At 31.7% G+C, this 21,894-nt stretch overlaps 2 protein-coding genes across 4 annotated transcripts; one reads left to right on the top strand and one right to left on the bottom strand.

Annotated features, from left to right (window-relative positions):
• Window positions 1-1,236: 1,236 nt before the first annotated feature.
• On the bottom strand, window positions 1,237-2,729 carry LOC7492230 (short chain aldehyde dehydrogenase 1). The gene is made up of 2 exons (XM_002309369.3): window positions 2,326-2,729; window positions 1,237-2,239 (listed from the first exon to the last, which is right to left on the bottom strand). Exons 1-2 carry the CDS (start codon window positions 2,361-2,363, stop codon window positions 1,444-1,446), a joined length of 834 nt encoding a protein of 277 aa, XP_002309405.1. The 5' UTR covers window positions 2,364-2,729; the 3' UTR covers window positions 1,237-1,443.
• An 8,313-nt stretch (window positions 2,730-11,042) lies between these two features.
• On the top strand, window positions 11,043-18,895 carry LOC7492231 ((+)-borneol dehydrogenase 1). 3 transcript variants are annotated; one of them, XM_024603480.2, is made up of 3 exons: window positions 17,507-17,664; window positions 17,955-18,181; window positions 18,293-18,895. In XM_024603480.2, the coding sequence occupies exons 1-3, from the start codon at window positions 17,630-17,632 to the stop codon at window positions 18,742-18,744; spliced, it is 714 nt and encodes a 237-aa protein (XP_024459248.1). In that variant the 5' UTR covers window positions 17,507-17,629; the 3' UTR covers window positions 18,745-18,895. The 3 variants fall into 3 exon arrangements, with proteins under 3 accessions (XP_052309605.1, XP_024459248.1, XP_002308449.1); XM_052453645.1 differs by lacking the exon at window positions 17,507-17,664 and adding an exon at window positions 11,043-11,082 and having other exon boundaries at window positions 17,955-18,895; XM_002308413.4 differs by having other exon boundaries at window positions 17,955-18,895.
• The last annotated feature ends 2,999 nt before the right edge of the window (window positions 18,896-21,894 follow it).

The following is a 21,894-nucleotide window of genomic DNA, read 5'->3' on the forward strand; positions in this document are numbered from 1 at the left end:
ATTATTTTTTGGGTATTGAGGTTACGCCTACTAGTATGGGTCTTATGCTCCAACAACATAAATATACACTTGACATCCTCACTCGGGCTGGTATGTTATCTTGCAAACCTGTTGATACTCATATCTCTACATCCAAAGCTACCATACTGCCAGATCCCTTATTTTTTGATGCTACACGTTTTCATCAAATTATGGGTGTTCTTCAATATCTCACTTTTACACGCTCAGATATTTGCTTTGCTGTTAATAAAGTTTGTCAATTTATGCATACTCCTATAGATTCTCATTAGGTTGTCGTTAAACGCATATTGCGTTATCTTAAAGGTATGACATTACATGGCCTACATATTACTCTTAGTTCTTCCTTTACCTTACATGGCTTTACAGATACAGATTGGACAGGCAGTGTTGTTGATCGAAAATCTACGGGTGGTTTTCTTGTGTTCTTTGGTCAGACGCTGATTTCATAAAAATCAGGTAAGCAATGTACAGTTGCTCGCTCTTCTACTGAAGTTGAGTACAAAGCCTTAGCCGATCACACTGCTGACGTTATCTAGCTTCAGTATTTATTAATAGATCTTCAAATTCCGTCTGTTTCTGCTCCTCTCATCTGGTGTGATAACCTTGGTGCCACTTATTTGTCTGCGAATCTTGTTTTTCATGCTTGCACAAAACATGTTGAGATTGATTATTATTTTGTCTGAGATAGAGTTATGAAGAAGGAGATTCAGATTCGTTTTATTTCCTCTCAGGATCAACTTGCAGATGTCTTCACTAAGCCACTTCCTACTGCTTCATTTACTGCTTTTATTTTCAAGCTTCGGGTTGATCCCCCACCCTCAACTTGAAGGGGCATATTATAGAATATACCTATATGGGAAATATTGTAATCATACTCTTGTGTGGTAACCTCTAACATTACTATTGTATATTGCCCTAGCTACACATATATATAGAAAGGACTAGTTAACCACAAGGTTAAGCCTCCTAATTATTCTCAACTATCTATATAACAATTAGGAATCAAATTTTTACATAATATATTACGTATGATATTTTAATGATTTAAATAAATTATATTTTTATATTCAATTGACTTTTTGATTTTGATAGTGCATGTAAATAAATGATTATATGCGATGGTTAGCCATGTCAAAATGAAAAAAAAAATAATACATGCATGTGTGATCAATGGATTCTTAATTACATACAATTAACGCATACAAAACGTCCATATACTATGTCGGTTCACTAAAATTTTATTTCATATATGAAAGAAATTTATCCTCGTTAAAAATTGCTGGATTCGCCACTGGAAAAAAGGAGATATAGTTACGGAGACTATAAAATTGTAATACATTCCGACGAGAGAAAATTGTATTATATTGGACGGAGCTAGATGTCCTGAAGTCGGACTCTTTATCATCTTGAACAACTTTTGAATCAGGACAATATATTCCTTAATACCATATTGAAGGACTGGTTAGTGGTGCTGTATCCCCCATCAACCATGAGATTTAGTCCACTCACATACTTGGACTCATCGCTACCTAAATACAAGGCAGCCTCCGCCACATCTTTGGGTGACGGCACCACTCCTTTCAGATTGGCAGATTCACAAACTACATGCTCCACAAAACTTTTATCCGCTCCCATTGCATTTCTTAGCAGTGGAGTAGCAAGAGCACACGGAGAAATGCAGTTAACCCTTATTCCATATTGCCCTAGTTCCACGCACAAATTCTTCATTAGCCCCACCACCGCATGCTTCGACATTGTATAAGCATGAGGCGACTCACCACAAGCCATTGAAGCCACACTAGATGTGAAAAGAATAACGCCTTTTTTCACAGGAATCATAACTCTAGCAGCATGCTTTGCACCCAAGAAACCACCATACACATTAACTTCAAAAACCCTTTTAAAATTTTCATTCTCGGTGCCTAATATTGTTGGATCTATATTGCCAGTAATGCCAGCGTTGTTGTACATGATGTCTAGCTTCCCATACTTGGATATGGCAAAATCGACAACATTTTTGACATCGGTATCACTAGTGACATCACAGTGTACATAGTAAACATTGTTCTCCGTGCCAAGTTCCTTACAAAGGGATTGACCAACTTGATCCTGGACATCAGCTATAATGACATTCGCTCCATGTTCAACAAATAGTCTAGAGGTGCTCTCACCAATCCCGCTAGCACCTCCAGTGATTATTGCCACTTTACCAGCTAACCTGCAACAAAAATTAATTGATTTCTCGTTCGGGTGAAGGAATTAAAGCACAAGAATATTTACTAGTGAGAGCAAGTAGCTTGTTACCTTTTTGCAAAAGAAGCTAGTGAACTAGAGGAGTTCATGTTTTGGCTGAAATAGAAATGGAAAGGGCCGGGGGCGTTTAACCTGAGAAGATTTCAATATGTATGTGAAGAAACTCTCTAAGATGCAATTAATATATGAAGGAGAAGAAGGCCAACTGGCATATCTGTGTGGGTGGGAGGGAGGTATGTGTATTAACAATTAAAGAAAAAATGATGAATAAAAAAGCTGCTACCAAATGCAGAAAACTGAGGTCTTCTCATTTTGACTGCAATGGTTTCAGTAAATAAGAAATATTTAGTAAAGCGGCCAACCAGATTGCCCAAACTGCTCCCAAAATGTGGAATAGATGCCAAAAAGTAAATTCCCTGAAGATCATTATACAACTTGCCATGTGTGCCAGTTGAAAATGTGCAAATTGTCATGGCACAGAGTTGCAAGATCGAACCCAGCTCCTAAAATTGGTTTGGTAATGGAGTATCTAAATATGAAAAGTTTGTTTAGTTCAGTCCCTATGAATTAACCTTTGCGCTTGTGATGTTTATTAAAAGTTTTTTTTATTACTTCTAATCAATTACAATATTTACTTATTTTACAATTTATTATAAACATTTAAAGATATTTCCATATAAAGTAGCATTTATTTAACATCTTTAATAAATATCATTCAGTCTTATTTAAACATTTTATTTTTACTCTTTTTTTAAACACAAGCAATAATAAATAGAATTTAATAAATATACACAAATATGTTTAACACATGTCTTATGGACCATAAATTATTAGATAGATTTGGAGTGTTTGTTTTTTTGTGGTTTATTAAGCTATTTTTCAGAGTGATTTTTAATCTGTTTTCACTACCATAATCTTTAGATTTACCGATGGAATTTTTCGTCGGTGTTTGCACTATCATTTCGTCGGTAATTAATTTACCAACGAAATCATCGATGGAAATGCTCCGTCGGTGAATCTATCGTTGGTAAATTTTTTTTCCGTCGGTAAGTCCGTTGGTAATAAAAAAATATTATTACCGATGGATTTACTGACTGAAAAAGTGAGCAAAAAAATAAATTACCGCTTCATTCCTTCGGTATTTCCCTTGGCAAAATACCGTATGTAATTCCGTCGGTAATTGTATAAAAATATTAAAAAAAAATCTTTTTTACAAAACTATAAAATAATTAAATTAATATAAATCAACACTCTATAATACTCAAAATGCTTGAAAAAAATAAGAAGAAAATCAACTCAAACAAATTTGCAACAAATAAATTCAACTAAAAAAATTCATATGAAAAAAATTTAAAAATCCTATAAATAAATCAACTAAAAATTGATCTCATATGAAAAAACAATTCCTACAACAACATTCATACAATTATTAAGAACAAAAACAATTAAAAATAAAATAAAAAACAAATATAGTGAAAAAAATATGAAAAAAAGAAAAAAGAAATCTTACCTTAATGTAGTTGCAAGTGAAGCTAAGAAGAGGGAAAAAAAAAAAATTCGTAAAGTATACTAATTAAAAAAAAAACTGAGAAGAAAGGAGAAGAAGACATATCTGAGTATGAAAGAGAAGAGGAGTTGAGAAAAGAAGAGAAGACTAAGAAATGGATATTGATGTTTTTTACATGTGGGGAAAAAGAAGAAGAAGAAAGGAGACGGGTCTGTTGTGAAATTAAGGATTATAGGCTTTTTATTGGGGCATTTTACGGACGGATAATTAAATATTAATATTTTTAATCATTCTGTCGGTGATTCCGTTTGTAATATTTAATTTAAAATTTTAATTTAATAAAATTTTTTCAGAAACCGCCAAATATCACCGACGACTTTTCAATCTGTCAGTGATTCCGTCTATAATATTTAATTTAAATTTTTAATTTAATCTAAATTTTTCAGAAAACTGTCAAATAACACCAACGACTTTTCAATCCATCGGTGATTTTGTCTGTAAAGAACAATAATTACTAGTGCAATTGGAAAGTGAACAATTCTGGAACTCTCTGGAAAATACAGACAGACCTTTTCGTCGGTGATTCTCTTTGTAAATGACATGATGAACAGTGTTCACAGTTTACCAACGGTTTTGTCGACGGATTTTACCGACGGAATTTATTCCGTTGGTAAAATCATCACGTCATCATTTTTTTCCGATATGTTTTAATTATTCTGTTTCCCACTGTAATTCCCTCGGTATATACAGAGGGAATATTTCCGTGGTAATATCCGTTGGTAAATGTCCGACGGAAATATTCCCTCGGTATTTTCATTTATGTTTATCAATTTTCTGGTAGTGTTTTCTCTTGACAAACATTAAAATATTTTTAGATGTTTATTTTATGGTTTTTATGTGCTATTTGTAAATACTATAAAAAATATATATATAAAATATTATTTTAATGTACTTTCAATAAATAAAAAATAATTTTTCAACAAAACACATTTTCTAATATACACTTAGCATATCATATCACCAATGGACTAAGACGATAAATACAAAATGCATCCATAAGATCATGTAAAATACTTGTATCATCAAGTGAGAATCACTATATTTTATTTATATCTTATATTAATTAACTTAGTTTATAGATGATGTAATCACGTCTACCTACCAGCCCTCGCCCTTTTCTTTTACAATAAATGTGCATTGATCCTTTGTATGTAAATTTATTGCATAGCTAAGGTGCATGGGCCATGGATATGCAATCGTTGCCCCTTGTTTCCAGATTAGGTTGTTAATGATCATAAATACTACGTGGAAATGCATTGAACCAGGCTACAAGATGAGAGCACCGCCATGTATCACCGTTGGGAAAATTTCAGCGTCTTTTAGTTCCATACTAGACCCATCACATCTGTAATCCTCCATGTGCAATGGAGTTTCATCTAAGTTCCATACTAGACCCATCACATCTGTAACCCTCCACGAGCAATGGAGTGTGTAATTAAACCCTCCATATGCAATTGTGTGTTCACGTTTGTTATAATGGAATTGTGGAAGTACTAATTCAAATTTTAGATAGTTACCTGTCAAGCTGCCAAGAGTGACCCACTTTCAACCATAAATGACATTGAGAGCGACGTTACAAGAATTTGGTAAGAAATTTAGATCTAGGGATCAGAACTTTTAATGCTTATCACATGAATATCGACCAAAATCTAATGATACGACTTTGTGTTAGATTATCTGCCTTGAAGGAATTTAAAATTATCTACGTACATGATTTGATGTACATATTGAATTGAAAGACCTATTGACACTTTTTAATGAATGGCTTCAATTTTTTGATCGGATTCAAAAGTGTTTTACAAGGGCAGAAATTTATTATACAAAGTACTAAAACATATTAGTTTTAGTATTAGTGAATCACCTTCTCACGTGTATCATTATAGATTGAAGTAGTTTTATTTTATAAAAAAACATATCAGTTTCGGTGTTACTGTTCACTTTCTTAAATAAACAAATATGAACTTTGTAAAATTTTGAATTTCAAGTTGATTTTGAATTTTGTGCTGGTTTTTGCCATTGTTGAAGGCCATGGTTTGGCTTAACAAGGTTCATAGAGTGTTTAAAGTAAAAAAATGAGTTGCAAATAAGTTTCTATGTAAAAAAATCTAGGATCTTTTTTTTTTTCGGCAACCACAGTGGCTAGATTCTAGGGATTCCTAGGCGATGCGTCTTTCTTTCAAATGATTTGGGCGGATGACATGTCGTCCGTCCCATTAACTTAAAAAAAAACATAAAGGCTCGTGCATGAGCTGTTGCTTGATAGGCCAAGTCCAACAACACCTGGCCTAATTCATTAAACACAACAGGAAATTACATGTGTTGCGATGTTGAATATCTTGATCTGCATTTGTCTTTTAGTTTTTTTAGTTTTGTTTTTGTTTATTGTTGACGATTTGTTTTTCATTTCTTTACACAATGGTTATTGATTTGATTAGTTAGATGTATACATAAGTTTTTTAATTTATATCTATAATTTTTTTATGTAGAAAAACACGTTGAAAAATTCTGCATGTTTGTTTTTTTTTAAATATGTTTTGGTGTTTTAGATTTAATCCTTATTCTTATGATTTTTAATTTTTTCCCTTGACCCTTTTATGCTCAATTCATGGTTTTTTATTTTTGTTTGCTTTTCGAGTCACTACTTTGATAACACGTCCAACCTTTTCCAGTTACCAAAATCTTTGATTTTTCTTACTCATTTTAAAACATTTATATCACATGAATATCCTTTTTTACATTCACATAAAATTAACTTGTCTCGCAGAGTAGGGCGGGCCATTTATTGTATAGCGAATATCACAAATGACAAGGATACATTTGTGTGTATGATCAAATTACCGGGAAAAAAAAGAACCCTAGGAGCCATTAGTAATTCAGTGTTGCTTGTGAGAGGAATCATTGTGGATTTGCAAAACGGATCTTGTTTTTTGTTTATGAGTGTGTGTGTGTATATATATATATATATATATATATATTTTTGTTCCCTTAATTTTTTTTCTTTTTATTTGGTCCTTTAATATTGTATACATTTGGGATTGGTCTTGGTGATTTGTTTTTTAGGCCTACACATGGAGATCTCATAGTGTCGAGGAAATGTTTCATCACTTTGTTAATGCTCAATTTGACAAAATAAAATTCAATTTAATTGATTTAAAAGAATTAGAGCTTTGAGGACAAAATTTGAAGCGTAAACAAATTTCCAGTCCCTTTTTTTTTTTTCCTAACATCAAGGATTGATTGACACATGCAGGGGATGAGTTACTATCCATTTTTTCATCATGTAACCTCTTTTTTTTTATTTTAACATTTTTCAATACCTTTATTTGAGATTTGACTTAGAGTTTCTTTTCGTTGTATAAATATATATGTGGTTCTTGTAATATTAAGGGAAAAATCTGGATTGATTAATGCTTAGTTTGACAAAAATAATTTTTTGTTAGTTTAAAATTATTAAGTTTTAAGACACCAAAATTAAAAATAAAACAAATATGGTGAGCTAAAGTCAATAGGCACGTCAACTTGACTGGCAAGTGCAACACACGTGCCAATGTGTGGAGGAAGTCATCGTTTTCTAAAGGCACACGAGGCGCGTAAGGTTAACTGAGGTTGACATTAGTCAATAGTTTGAAAGGTTAACTGAGGTTGATATTAGTTGAATTACGTTGAGAGATTGAATTTATGTAAATTATGATAAGTTGCATAATGACAGCAACCCTTCCTTTATATTTATACATTTAAGGTTGTGTACAATACAAGAGTGGAATATACTACACATGATAACTATTCCTATATAAGATATTTACATATATATAAGCCTTTTTTCCATAATATGCCCCGTCAAGCTAAAGGTGGAGACTCCACCTGAAGCTTGGATCGAAAAGAAGCAAACGAAACTAGAGGGAGAGGCTTGGTAAGGACATCGGCTAGTTGGTCCTTGGAAGAGATGAATCGTACCTGAATTTCTTTATTAGCAACGCGATCACGAATGAAGTGATAATCAACTTCAACATGTTTAGTTCGAGCGTGAAACACTGGATTGGCAGATAGGAAAGTGCCCCCTAAATTATCACACCATAACGTAGTGCTGGATGAAGATGAAAGTCGTAGTTCTAACAATAAAGAACGAATCCACAAGATTTCAGCAGTACCATCAGCTAAGGCTTTGTATTCGGCTTCCGTAGAGGATCTAGCAACAGTACGTTGTTTCCTAGATTTCGAGGAAATAGGAGTAGAACCACGATGCACGAGATAATCACCTGTTGATTTTCGATCATCAATACTGGCAGCCCAATCAGCATCAGAAAAGCAATGAAGAAACAAGAAGGAGTCCCAAGTAATGTGCAGACCATAGGAGGATGTAGCCTGAAGGTAACGTAAGATGCTTTTAACTGCAGCCCAATGATCCTCAGTAGGAGCATGCATAAACTGACACACCTTCGTGACTGCATAACAAATATCAGGTCTAGTGAAAGTAAGGTACTGTAGAGCACCAACAATCTATCTATAACGTGTTGGGGTAGAGTGAAGAGTACCAGGCACGAATCCCAACTTAGATGAGGTAGACAACGGAGTATTAACACGTTCGCAAGAAGTCATACCTGCTCGTTTGATAATGTCCAGTGTATACTTGTGTTGATTGAGTAAGAGACCCATAGAAGTAGAATTAGATTCTATTCCCAGGAAGAAATAAGCATAACCTAAGTCCCGAAACTTAAACTCTGAACTCAATAAAGTAATTAGTCATATTTCTCTTATTATTATTTTTAGATTGTCTAACAATCCCCTCCATCCCAGGCGAAGCGTGTCTTTGGTGAAGAAATGATGTAGTTCTAGCATCCATTTTCTTTCTTGTCTTCTTTTTACTCTTTCCTCTCTTTCCTCAATGTATTGTGGGAAAAAAAAATTATGGCCGTCCAAAGTGATGCACGAAACGTAACCCACTAGAATTTGTTTTTGTGTTGCAAGTCTATATGTCAAAATAATAAAATTCTATATGTAATGTGATAAAAATACCACTTTTTTTTTCATTGTTTTCTTTCGAGGACTCTGTGGAGAGTGATTGATATATATATATATATATATGAAACAATCTATGTACTTCAAGTAAAGACGCAGAGCAAAAGGCAAGCTTTTTATCTTCTTTGCCTAGGTACCTCCAGCTCCATATTAAGAAAAAACTAAAACCGTTGAGTATTTCACTGTACAAGTCCATAGTGAAACGCTGAGCAGTCCTCTCCTTTTTTCTTTATTTATTTTGTTTTTTTAAAAAAAATTTCCTATTTTTTTTGTCTTCTTCTTTTTATTTTTTTTTGTTTTTATTTTTTTTCCATTTTTTTGTTTTTTGTTTTTATTTTTTTTTATTTTCTATTGCCTTTATGGGTTTTTTTTTTACTTTTTTCTTTGTGTATTTTTCTTTTAATGAATTTTTTTTGTTTAATTTAGTTTGTTAATGTTAATTTTTTTTATTTAGTTATCAAATTTTCATAACACGGATCCCGGGTTTGACGGGTTAACCTGATTTGACGAGTTAACCCGAATTTTTTTTTCTTTTCTTTTTAATTAATTGTAACATATACTAAAACAGATCAGTGTTTTACTGTGGACTGCACAGTGCAGTCCACAGTAAAACACTGATCCGTTTTTGGTTTTTTTTTTTAAGTTGTCTTATTTTTTTAGCTGTTTGTTATGCCTTTCGGGATTTTTTTTTGCTTCTTTCTTTATTTTTTTTCTTCTAACAAAAGTTTTTTGTTTAATTTGGTTTATTAATGTTAATTTTTTTTATTTAGTTATCAGACTTTCATGACACGTTTTCCGGATTTAACGGGTTAACCTGATTTGACAAGTTAACCCAGAAATATATATTTTTTTCTTTTTTTCTTTTTAATTAATTTTTTTCATTTAGTTTAGTTTGTTAATGTTAAATTTTTTTCTATTTAGTTATCAGACTTTCATGACACATATCTCGAGTTTCACGGGTTAACCTGGTTTCACGGGTGAACCCAGTTAATTCTGGGTTGACCCATCAATTTTTTTTTGTTTTTTATTTTCATAATTGTTTTTTGATTAATTTAGTTTGTTAATGTTAAATTTTTTTTATTTAGTTATCAGACTTTCATGACACAGATCCTAGGTTTAACGGGTTAATATGGTTTGACGAGTTAACCCAAATTTTTTTTAATTTTTTTTGATTAATTTTTTTCGTTTAGTTTAGTTTGTTAATGTTCACTTTTTTTTTATCTAGTTACCAGACAATCATGACACAGATCCCGGGTTTAACGGGTTAACCTGGTTTGACGAGTTAACCTGTAATTTTTTTTTTACTTTTTTTTTTCTTTTTAATTATTTTTTTTTCGTTTAGTTTAGTTTGTTAATGTTAAATTTCTTTCTATTTAGTTTTTTTTTCTTCTTAGAGGTTTTTTTTTCTTTTATTTTTTCTTTTTAATTAATTTTATTTAATTAATTTAGTTTATTAATATTAAATTTTTTTCTAAGTAGTTCTCGGCTGATGCCTTTAGTTTTTCTTTTTGTTTTTTTGTTGTTTTTATGCATTTGACTGTGGACTGCACAGTACAGTCCACAGTGAAAAGGCTCATCCTTTTTTTTTCTTTTTAATTAATTTTTTTTGTTTAATTTAAATTGTTAATGTTAATTTTTTTTTATTTAGTTATCAAACTTTCATGATACGGATTCCGGGTTTGACAGGTTAACCTGGTTTGACGAGTTAGCCCAGTTAATTCTGGGTTAACCCATTAGTTTGTTTTTTTTTCCTTTTTAATTATCAAACTTTCACGATGCGAATTCAAGGTATGACGGGTTAACCTGGTTTGAAGGGTTAACCCAGTTAATTCATTTTTTTTTCTTTTTCTTCATTAGTTTTTATTTTCCTGTTGGTTTTTTTTCTTTGTTTTTTTTAACTAATCTATTTAATTATCACACATTTATGACACAACCTTACATCTAGACCCACGTCCAATGCTATTGGGTCTGGTGTTGCAGTCAAACCCACTTAAATTTAGGTCATGCAAGTTTAATGTTATTATTAATATTATAAATATTACTCTTGGATTAGGCGTTGCAACTAAACCTAAGACTCTTGGGTATAACTTTGCAAAAAAACTTAATATTTTTAGATCTTAGCTTTTTATGAAATACAAAAAATAATTGACCCGCGACATCGCGCGAGCCATGTAACTAGTATTTACTAAAATGACAGGTACCAGTTCGGTTGCATCACAGAAAAGGTAAGCAAAATGAACTTCCTTTATTGTTTTTTTCTTTCTTTTTAATGTGCATTGCAATCCCACTGCCGAATTATATAGAGCAAGTCTATACATCTTTAGATACAAACAAATTGTAAATAATATTCATATATGTTAAAATTACTTTTTTTTTCATACTCATAAAATCGTTTATTGATTGTTTTGATTGTGGGATCAAAATTCATTACTTATATAATTTGCCACATCTATTTATAGTGAGAGACTTGAGCGTTGTGAGAATGAATACGGTTATTATCACTGACGTAATATGTATTGTAAAAAAACAAAAAACAAAAAAAATATTTTAATATATTAAAAATTTACAATTTAATATTTTCTATGAAAAAACATACATGTTTATAACCTAAAATTTTTATAAAAAAATTATTATTAATCTATTGTAGAGCTCGTTTATTGATTGTGGGATTAAAATTCGTTACTTGTATAATTTGCCACATCTATTTATAGTGAGAGACTTGAACGTTGTAATAATGAATATGGTCATTATCACTGACGTGTGCTATGTATTGTAAGAAAAAAAAAACTTTAATATATTAAAATTTTATAATTAAATATTTTCTATGAAAGTTAAACATCCCTGTTTATAACCTAAAATCTTTAATAAAAATGATTTTTTATTAAAAATTATATGACTAATCTAACTAGCATTACAATTTCTATACTAATTAAATTCTTATAAATATTAATAGTTAAATAAATATTATAATAAAAACAATTATATTATAAAATTTTAATTAAAAAAAATATCATTCCGACGTCAATCACTGCACCCGTTAATCTGACCCCAATACAATATCAACTGAAATTATAGTAAATCAACTATGTATACAATATCACTGCACTGCACCCGTTACTCTGACCCCAAACTAGTAGTTGTGACTAGGGACTCTGGCAGTTCGAGTTTTCTCTGCTGAGGATGCTTGAAAATATGTTAGAAGTTAATTTTTAATTAGAAATATAATAAAATAATTTTTTTTTTATTTTTTAAAAATTATTTTTAATATTAATATACCAAAACAATTTAAAAACATATAAAAAATTAAATTTTCATAAAATATGATTTGGAACGTGTTTTCAAACCGTTAATTAGGGCGCAATTATGGTCACACTTCTCTAGGTATGTTTATTAATTGCTGCTCTAACCCTCTGTATACGTTGGGAAGGCAAAGAGAAGGTGGTGGTTGTAAGGGAGGTCCAATTAATCTTCCCGAAGGCGGATTCTGATTAGATTTTTTTTTATATAAAATAAGATTAATAATACAATATTTATCAATTGTATTATTCTTAAATCTAAAGTAGCTTCCTGTACCGGCGTTTTACTGCATGGTTGGACAATTATTTTCTAACAAAAATCAATGTTAATGTATTGAAAATAAGTAAAAAAATATAAAAAATATTTTATAACAAATATGGTAAAAGATATAAAAACTTTTTAATATGTAAAAAACATTTGACCAAGAGGCTAGAGCCTAGATCGTGATTTGGTCAATTCATTTAAAACCTGATCTAGCTAAAAAAAAAAAAAAAATCAGATGTCATTTCAATCCCCTGCCTCACTCTGTAAGGCTAAGTGTGAAACAATAAATTGTCAGGGAGGAAAAATTAAAAAAATAATAATAATTCAAGAATCGAAAAAAAAAATATTAATGTATGTATTTTAATATGAAAAATTATTTAAAAAATAATTATAATTACATTGCCAAATATTCTAGATATGATGATGATTAGGACTCAACTATAAAACCTATAAAGGAACCACAAACTAAAATAAAAAAAAAATCAAAAGTTATTAAAAAACCAGTACCACATGGCACATACAAAGAAATTATCTATCATCTCCCTTCCTTTCCTTTCTTATCAATTGAGACTTCGCAAGGCTCGAGTGGGATGAAGAACAATTAAAAAAACAATCGTTATAAAGAATCAGGAAATAAATAAATAAAAATCGAGTGGCAAGTCCACATCACTCGTTAGTCAGCATGTGAGCATGCCACCATGTTTGGGCGACACATACAGCTTCCTTCAGGACCGTGTACGTACCACCTTTCTTTGTTGTCATCGAAATCATCTTGTCATCCTCTTCATCCCATGGCAACTCGTGTCTTTGGTGAAGAAATGATGTAGTTCTAGCATCCGATTTTCTTTCTTCTCTTCTTTTCACTCTTTCCTCAATGTATTGTGAGCAAAAAAAAAATTACTGTGTTCGTCCAAATTAAGTGATGCACGAAACGAGTCATGGTGTATACCTCACTAGAATTAGTTTTTGTGTGGCTAGTCTATATGTTAAAATAATAAAACCCTCCAGAATTTTATAAGTAATGTGAGAATAATACCACGTTTTCTTTTTCTTTTGAGGACTCTGTGGAGCTATATATATATGAAACAATATGGAACTGGCCAACATATATAAAAATACAAATCAATATTAAGTAAAATTCCATAACAAAATACGCAAGGAAATCACAAATTTTTCTGAAAATATATTTTTGAAAATTTTTGAAACTGAGCCAGACCCGGCAAAAAAAAAAATCTAGGCCGAATCCCACTACCGCATGAACAGTGGACGTGAATTATAATTCACGCCCACCGTTCATGCAGTGAACAGCGGGGAAGAAGACGACGGGCAGCGGATCACCTGGCTGGCTGGCCGGGGAGGACGACCTGAAGCCTGCGGTGGAAATGGTGGTGGAGTTGGCGATCGGTGGCAGTTGTCGGTTTTTGTTTTCCTTTTTTTTCTTCTCCCTACTACTTTCGGTTCTCTGCCCCTCCCCTCTGCTGTTCTTCTCCTTTTGTTCACTGGCGGTGGCGGTGCTGCATGGTAGCGGTGCTACTGTGGTGGCGACTGGTTCCAGGCGGTGGTCCTTCTTCTTTTTCTCTGCGTTTTTCTTCTACTCTGTTCTTCCTCCTATTTATTCCTTCTCCCACTCTCTGGTTGTTCTCCTGTTTCTGTGGTGCAGCTGTTGTTGACGGCACTGTAGGTGGCGGAGGGGTTGTTGTCGCGGCAATGAGGCAGGCAGGCGGTGTTTGCTGCAGTTTGTTTTCTTCTCCCCTGTGCAGAGGCGCAAGCCTCTGTTTCTCTGTATTTTTCTTCCTCTCACTTCTCTGTCTCTTCTTCTATTTTTGGACGATGATGGTGCTGTCGAGGGTGACTGGGAGGAATGGTGGAGGCGATGGTGGTAGCTATGCGGACCGCAGCCGGTGGTTCTTCCTCTCCTCTCCTCTCCTCTGTTTCTCTGTTGGTTTCGGCTTTTTTTCTGTTCTTTCACTCTCCTTACACCCTCAAAATTCCCCGGTTCGTTCGTCTTTTTCACACCAAAAATTCGCCCCTGTTCTTATCTTTCTCTCTGCCCAAAAATCCCCCCTGAATCTGTCGTTTGCTTCTCTCCTTCTCCAAAATTTTGCCCCCCCTGTTTTCTGTTCTTCCCCCCTGTATTTATAGGCAGCCGGGGGAGAGGTTCACCATACCCTGTCCAAGTGCAGGGCATGGTGGCGTGGGATGGCTCCTGTGCAGCCGTTGCAGGGCATGACCTTCCTCTTCCTTCGTCGTGGTGGCAGGGCATGCGGGTATGGGTGGTGTCAGTGAGTGGTCAAGTCGGGTGGAAAGAGAGAGCGGGAAAAAACATTTCAAAATCTTCTTCTCCCCTGTCTCTGCATTTTGCAGGGGAGAAGAAGCAGCACGGTGCTGTTTTGAACGGCACCGTGATTTTTTTTTTTAAGAAAATAAAAATGAATTTGTGAGGGACCCAAAAATAGATTATGACAAACACTATTAAAAATGGGTAATGTTACCGTGAAATGACAGTAAGCCCAATAAAGAAATAAAAGTGAAAAATATAAAATAGATATATTTTGAAATGAAAAAATGGTCCCATGAATTTAATGGAATGCATAAATTGTATGAATAAATGAACATATTCTAAGTGAATGGTAGATTTGGATTTTAATAGATGATTATGACATTTGGAAAGTAAGGACACATATTAAATTTTATGAGTTAGCTTTGTTATTGGCATGTAAACATGTGTTAAAAAAATTCAGATGTCATTTCAATTCCCAGCCTCACTCAATAAGGTTAGAGGTTTATTTAGAAGTGTGGTTGCGATTATTTTTTAAAATAACTTTCACTCAGAAAAATATCAAAATAATATTTTTTTAATATTTTAAAAATCATTTTTGATATCAGCGCATTAAAATGATCTAAAAACACCAAAAAAATATTATTTTAAAGTAAGGAAAAAAATAAAAAAAATAAATTTTTTTTAAAAACGCTTTTGAAAAGCAAAAACAAATAAGGCTTTATCAGGGAAAAAAATTACAAAAAAAAAATCAAGAATCAAAATAAAAAGATATTGTAATTTTGAATCGATGAACGCTATATATGAGGTTAGGGTCATGATATGACCATAATAAGTTAACTTGGTTATTTAGCCAATAGTCCTTTTCATTTTCATTTACTTCCTTTTTTTTTCTGGTTAGGTTTTCATACGTCTCGAGTGGGATGATGATTAGGTACTAAACTTTAAAACCATAATGGAGCCACAAACTAAAATAAAAAAATTCAAAAGTTATTAAAAAACTATCACCATATATAAAATTATTTTATATTTTTAAATCGTTTTAATTTATTAATATTAAAAATAATTTTAATAAATATAAAAAAATAATTTTAATATATTTTTAAATTAAAAATATTTTTTAAACTTAAATGGAACGAAGAACAAATAAAAAAGAAACAATCATTATCAAAGAAACAAGAAATAAATAAATAAAAATCAACGAGGAACCAAGTTAAAAAAGTAGTTGGCAAGTCCAAATCACTCGTCGGTCAGCATGTGAGCAAGCCACCGTGTTTGGGCGGCACATGCAGCTTCCTCAGGACCCTATACGACCTTTCTTTGTTGTCATCGAAATCATCTTGTCATCCTCTTCATCCCATGTCAACGCCTTTTGATTCACGAAACGAGTCATGCACGGTGGATACCTCACTAGAATTAGTTTTTGCGTGGCTAGTCTATATGTTAAAATAATAAAGTCGTCTTTACTATAAATTAGTTTTTTTTTAAATAAATTATTTTTTAATATTTAGTTGTGTAATGAAAAATAAGTTGGAAAATATTTTTCAGTGTTTGATTATGTCATGAAAAATAAGCTGAAAAATAACTTATTAATGTTTTATTTTTTTCAAGTTTATTAAAATAATAAGGAACCAATCTTACAAATTAAAAAGTCGAATGAGAATGAAATTAAAAAAAATATAATTTCATAAATTATCTCAAATAAAAAAAATAATAATCAAAATAATTAAAATTAAAAATAAAAATTAAAAATATTTTTTAAACTTTAGTGAAATGAAGAATAAATAAATAAAAACAATCATTATCAAAGAAATAAGAAATAAATAAATAAAAATCAACGAGGAACCAAGTTAAAAAAGTAGTTGGCAAGTCCAAATCACTCGTCGGTCAGCATGTGAGCAAGTCACCGTGTTTGGGCGGCACATGCAGCTTCCTTAGGATCCTATACGACCTTTCTTTGTTATCATCGAAATCATCTTGTCATCCTCTTCATCCCATGTCAACGCCTTTTGATTCACGAAACGAGTCATGCACGGTGTATACCTCACTAGAATTAGTTTTTGCGTGGCTAGTCTATGTTAAAATAATAAAGTTCTGGAAATTAATTTTTTTTTTAAAATAAATTATTTTTTAATATTTGATAGTATAATAAAAAATAAATTGAAAAATAATTTCCAGTGTTTAATTATATCATGGAAAATGAGCTGAAAAATAACTTATTAATATTTTATTTTTTTTCAAGTTTATTAAAATAATAAGGAACAAATCTTACAAATTAAAAATTTGAATGAGAATGAAATTAAAAAAAAAATAATTTCATAAATTATTTCAAATAAAATAAATAATAATCAAAATAATTAAGATTAAATCTAAAAAATAAAAAATTAAAAGATGAAGAAATTAAAATAATAATAATTAACTTTTCATAAATTATTTCAAATAAAATAAGTAACAATCAAAAGAATGAGGACCAAATTGAAAAACAAATATTCAAAATAAAATATATATAGTAATTAAAAGTTTGAGGACGAAATTTAATATAATCAGCAAATAATATGACATTTCTAAATTTTTCACAACTTCCGGAAAGTGTTTTCCGTCCAAAATAAAAGGAAAACACTTTCCTGAAAACCAAGCCAAATTTTCCGTTGATCAATTTTTCTAATGGCAAACAAACACAGAAAAATTTGGAAACTAGTTTCTCGAAAACCACTTTCCGGAAAACAAACACCCCCTAAAACCCTCTAGAATTTTATATGTAATGTGAGAATAATTCCACTTTTTCTTTTTCTTTTTTCTTTTGAGGACTCTGTGGAGCTATATATATGAAACAATCTTTGTACAAAAGCAAGCCTTAAAGTAAAGACGCAGAGCAAAAGGCAAGCTTTTTATCTTCTTTGCCTAGGTACCTCCAACTCCATATATTTAATAAAATGACAGGTACCAGTTCGGTTGCATCACAGAAAAGGTAATCAAAATGAACTTCCATTAATCTTGCACTCTGTATAGTTTCTTCCTAGCTATTTGAACTTGGAAATATTCCCAATTAACTCTGATTCGCCTTGAATTCATTTTGCTTGTAACATTTCAAGATTATAACGTGTACTAATTTGATCAGATTGGGTTCCCTCCAAAAGCTCTAACTAAATATTTGATCACTGGCACCATTAATTCACAGTGGATAACGTACAGCATTTGCGTTTAGATGTTTGTTTTCACATTTCAGCTTGTCTTTAATTAACGACAGTACTATTTCAGGTTAGCAGGCAAGGTGTCAATCATAACCGGTGGCGCAAGCGGCATAGGAGCAAGTGCAGTGCAACTTTTCCATGAAAATGGTGCTAAGGTCGTTCTTGCCGATATCCAAGACACCCTAGGCCAAGCCCTAGCTCAAAAACTTGGTGAAGATGTTTGCTACATCCACTGTGATGTTTCAAACGAAGATGAAGTTAGCAATCTTGTTGACGCCACCGTTAAAAAATATGGTAAGCTTGATATAATGTATAACAATGCAGGCATCCTGGGTCGTCCTTTAGGAAGCATTTTGGACGCCCCGAAATCAGATCTAGACCGCCTAATTAGTGTAAACCTGGTAGGTTGTTTCCTTGGAGCCAAACATGCAGCTAGGATCATGGTAACCCAAGGTCAGGGTTGCATTTTATTCACTGCCAGTGCTTGTACAGCTATTGGTGGACTAGCAACTCCCGCTTATGCAGTGACCAAACATGGTATCGTGGGGTTAGCGAAAAACTTAGCGGCTGAGTTAGGGCAGTATGGTATAAGAGTAAATTGTGTTTCGCCTTATGGAGTAGCAACTCCCATGTATGAGGGATTTTCAGCAGATACTGCGCCAATGATAGAAGAATCACTGGGACAAATGGGTAATCTAAAGGGGAAAATTCCCAAGGTGGAAGACATGGCAAAGGCTGCACTATACTTGGCTAGTGATGAAGCAAATTATGTGAGTGGGATGAATCTTGTCGTGGATGGTGGGTTCAGTGTTGTTAATCCTACAATGATGAAAGCTTTGTACCCCGCTAAATTATAAGTTGATCTCGTTGATGTGCTTCTTTCTTGGTTTCAAGAAATTAGCAGAATTCTCAATGTATTCGGAAATGTGTTGAAGAATTTTTTAATTTGTAAAAGTATTTTTTAATTAAAAATATATAATAATAATAATAATAATATTGTTAAAACAACCATCTTTCTAAAAATTTGAAAATTTCAAGATATAATTTATATTATTCTCTAATATATATTGCTTGTTGGGATATGTAAAATACGTTTCAGCAGCTTTTTAATTCAACTTTTTAATTAAAAAATAAAAAATATAATGTAAAAATACTAAAACATTCCCGTAATCTTTTTAATTACATAATATATTCATTTTATTATCATAACTAATAATAATTTATGTTTAAAATTACTGTAAAATTCTCAAGCCATTTAGTTTTTTTATAAATTGTGTGAGTTCATGGTCAATACATTTTATCGACTCTTTTTTGTTTTTTTCTTTCTTTTTAATGTGCATTGCAATCCCGCTGCCGAATTATATAGAGCAAGTCTATACATCTTTAGATACAAACAAATTGTCAATAATATTCTTATATGTGAAAAAAAAAATTCATACTCATAAAATCGTTTATTGCTTGTGGGATTAATAATTCATTGCTTATATAATTTGCCACATCTATTTATAGTGACAGACTTTAATGTTGTAAGAATGAATATGATAATTATCACTGACGTGCTATATATTGTCAAAAAAAAAAAAACCTTTAATATATTAAAAAATTATAATTTAATATTTTTTTATGAAAAAAACAAGTTAAACATCCCTGTTTATAACCTAAATGTTTTATAAAAAATAATTTTTTATTAAAAATTATAAGACTAATCTAACTATCATTAGAATTTCTATGCTAATTAAATTCTTATAAATCTTAATAATTAAATAAATATTATAATAAAAACATTTATATTATAATTGTTTTTTTTTTAAATATCATTCCAACGTCAATCACTGCACCCGTTACTCTGACCCCAAACTAGTAGTTGTGATTAGGGACCTGGCAGATATTGTTTTCTCTGCCAACCATAGAATTAATTAATTGCTGTGCAATTATGGTCACACTTCTCCATGTTAGTTGGGAAGGGGAACGTGGTGGTTGTAAGGGAGGTGCAATTCATCTTCCCGACGGCGGATTCTGATTAGATTTTTTTTATATAAAACAAGATTAATAATACAATATTTATCAATTGTATTATTCTTAAATCCAAGTAGCTTCCTGTATTGGAACAAAAATCTATGTTAATGTATTGAAATTGAGTTAAAAACAAAAATATAAATAGGAGATTTTTTATTAAACTCGAAATTTAAATTATATAATTAAAATAATTTGATTAAAAATAAAAAAAATTATAATTTTTTAAAAAATATATTAATTCTTTTAAACTTGTGACCTGAATTTTTAAACTTAAAGCATCCAATCTAAAAAAATAAATATTAAAGGATGAAATTGAAAAAAAAAAATATAATCATACTAAAAAATATTAAAAATAACAATTCAAAAAATAAGGCTCAAGATCAAAATAACTACAATTATTAATAAGTAATACCATTGTTATTATTATTAACATTCCTATTAATATTCTTACTATTTTAATAACTAACACTACAATTATCATCACTTTTATTATTATTATTATCATTAACATCATCATTACAACAATTATTATTAATATTTTTAGTATCATCACTTTTCTTCTTTATCTTTTTATCTCACATCATCATCATTATTAATAGTAGTAGCAATAACAGTATTGTTACCACTATACAACACTATATGTAACTACTATTTTATTATCATCACCTTTTGTACTACTATTACTACTACTACTACATCATCATCATTAATAATTTTACTACTTCCACTATCACTACCACTACCACTACAACCACCACTATCACTACTACATCATCATTATCTTCATCATAATTACTAATTTTACTACTACCACCATCACCACTACCACTACCACTACCACTACCACTACCACTACCTAAGGGTGATTATTTTTTATTTGGTCCGATTTTTATCTATAAAAACAATCAAACTGAAATTTTATAAAATACAAAAAAAAAAAACCAAAACCGATTTCAACTGACCGGTTTCAGTTCGGTTTGGTTATTTTATATCAAAAACTAAAACACAACTGACCGGTTTCGGTTCTGTTATGTTTGGTTTTGGTTTTGGTTTTGGTTTTGGTTTGGTTCGGTTATTTTATATTAAAAACCAAAAACTATGTTGTTTTTTGGGCTTTTTTAGACTTTCTGATGGGTTTCGGTTTCGGTTCGGTTAGGTTCATTTTTAACTAAGCCGATTCGGTTTGGTTGAGGTATTTTGGTTTCAGGCTTATGAAACCGAAACCAAACCGAACTAAATATTTTTTTAAAATATTCTAATCAGTTTAATTGGTTTTTTTTCATGGTTCGGTTTTTTTGGTTTTTTTTTTGTTTTCTCGGTTTAATCTGTTTGTTAGTTTTTTTGCTCACCCCTACCACTATCACTACTATCACTATCACTATCACTACCACTACCACTACCACTACCACTACTACCATTAGCACCACCACCACCAACACCACCACCACCACCACCACCACTATTACGACTACCACTACCACAACTACTACTATTACTACCACTGTTACTACTATCACTGCTACTATTACTGCTGCCACCACCACTAATACTTCTACTACTATTACCACCACTACCACTATTACTATCACAACCACTATTACTACCACAACTACAACGACCACCTCTACCATCACCACCACTACGACCATAACCACCTCTACCACCACAACAACTACTACTTCTACTACCACCACCACTACTTCTACTCCTACTACTACCACTACCACTACTACAACCACCACTACCACTAATATAACCACCATTACCACCACCACCATCATGATAACTACTACCACTACCACTACTACTACTACCATGACCACCACCACAATGACTACTATCACTAATACTACTACAATCATCATCACCACTACCACTACCACCACCACCACCACCAGCACTACGACCACTCCCACCATCAATACTACGACCACCACAATGGCTAATGTCACCACCACTACCATGACTACGACGACCACCACCAATTATTG

This window comes from Populus trichocarpa, chromosome 6, assembly GCF_000002775.5.
Source record: "Populus trichocarpa isolate Nisqually-1 chromosome 6, P.trichocarpa_v4.1, whole genome shotgun sequence".
NCBI lineage: Eukaryota > Viridiplantae > Streptophyta > Magnoliopsida > Malpighiales > Salicaceae > Populus > Populus trichocarpa.

Bases quoted from the DNA above. Each gene is read 5' to 3' on its own strand.
- LOC7492230 (XM_002309369.3), bottom strand. From the start codon at position 2,363: ATGAACTCCTCTAGTTCACTAGCTTCTTTTGCAAAAAG. The intron at 2,240-2,325 runs GTAACAAGCTAC...TTTTTGTTGCAG, and splicing joins CTAGCTTCTTTTGCAAAAAG to GTTAGCTGGTAAAGTGGCAA.
- LOC7492231 (XM_052453645.1), top strand. From the start codon at position 11,048: ATGACAGGTACCAGTTCGGTTGCATCACAGAAAAG. The intron at 11,083-17,954 runs GTAAGCAAAATG...GTACTATTTCAG, and splicing joins TCGGTTGCATCACAGAAAAG to GTTAGCAGGCAAGGTGTCAA.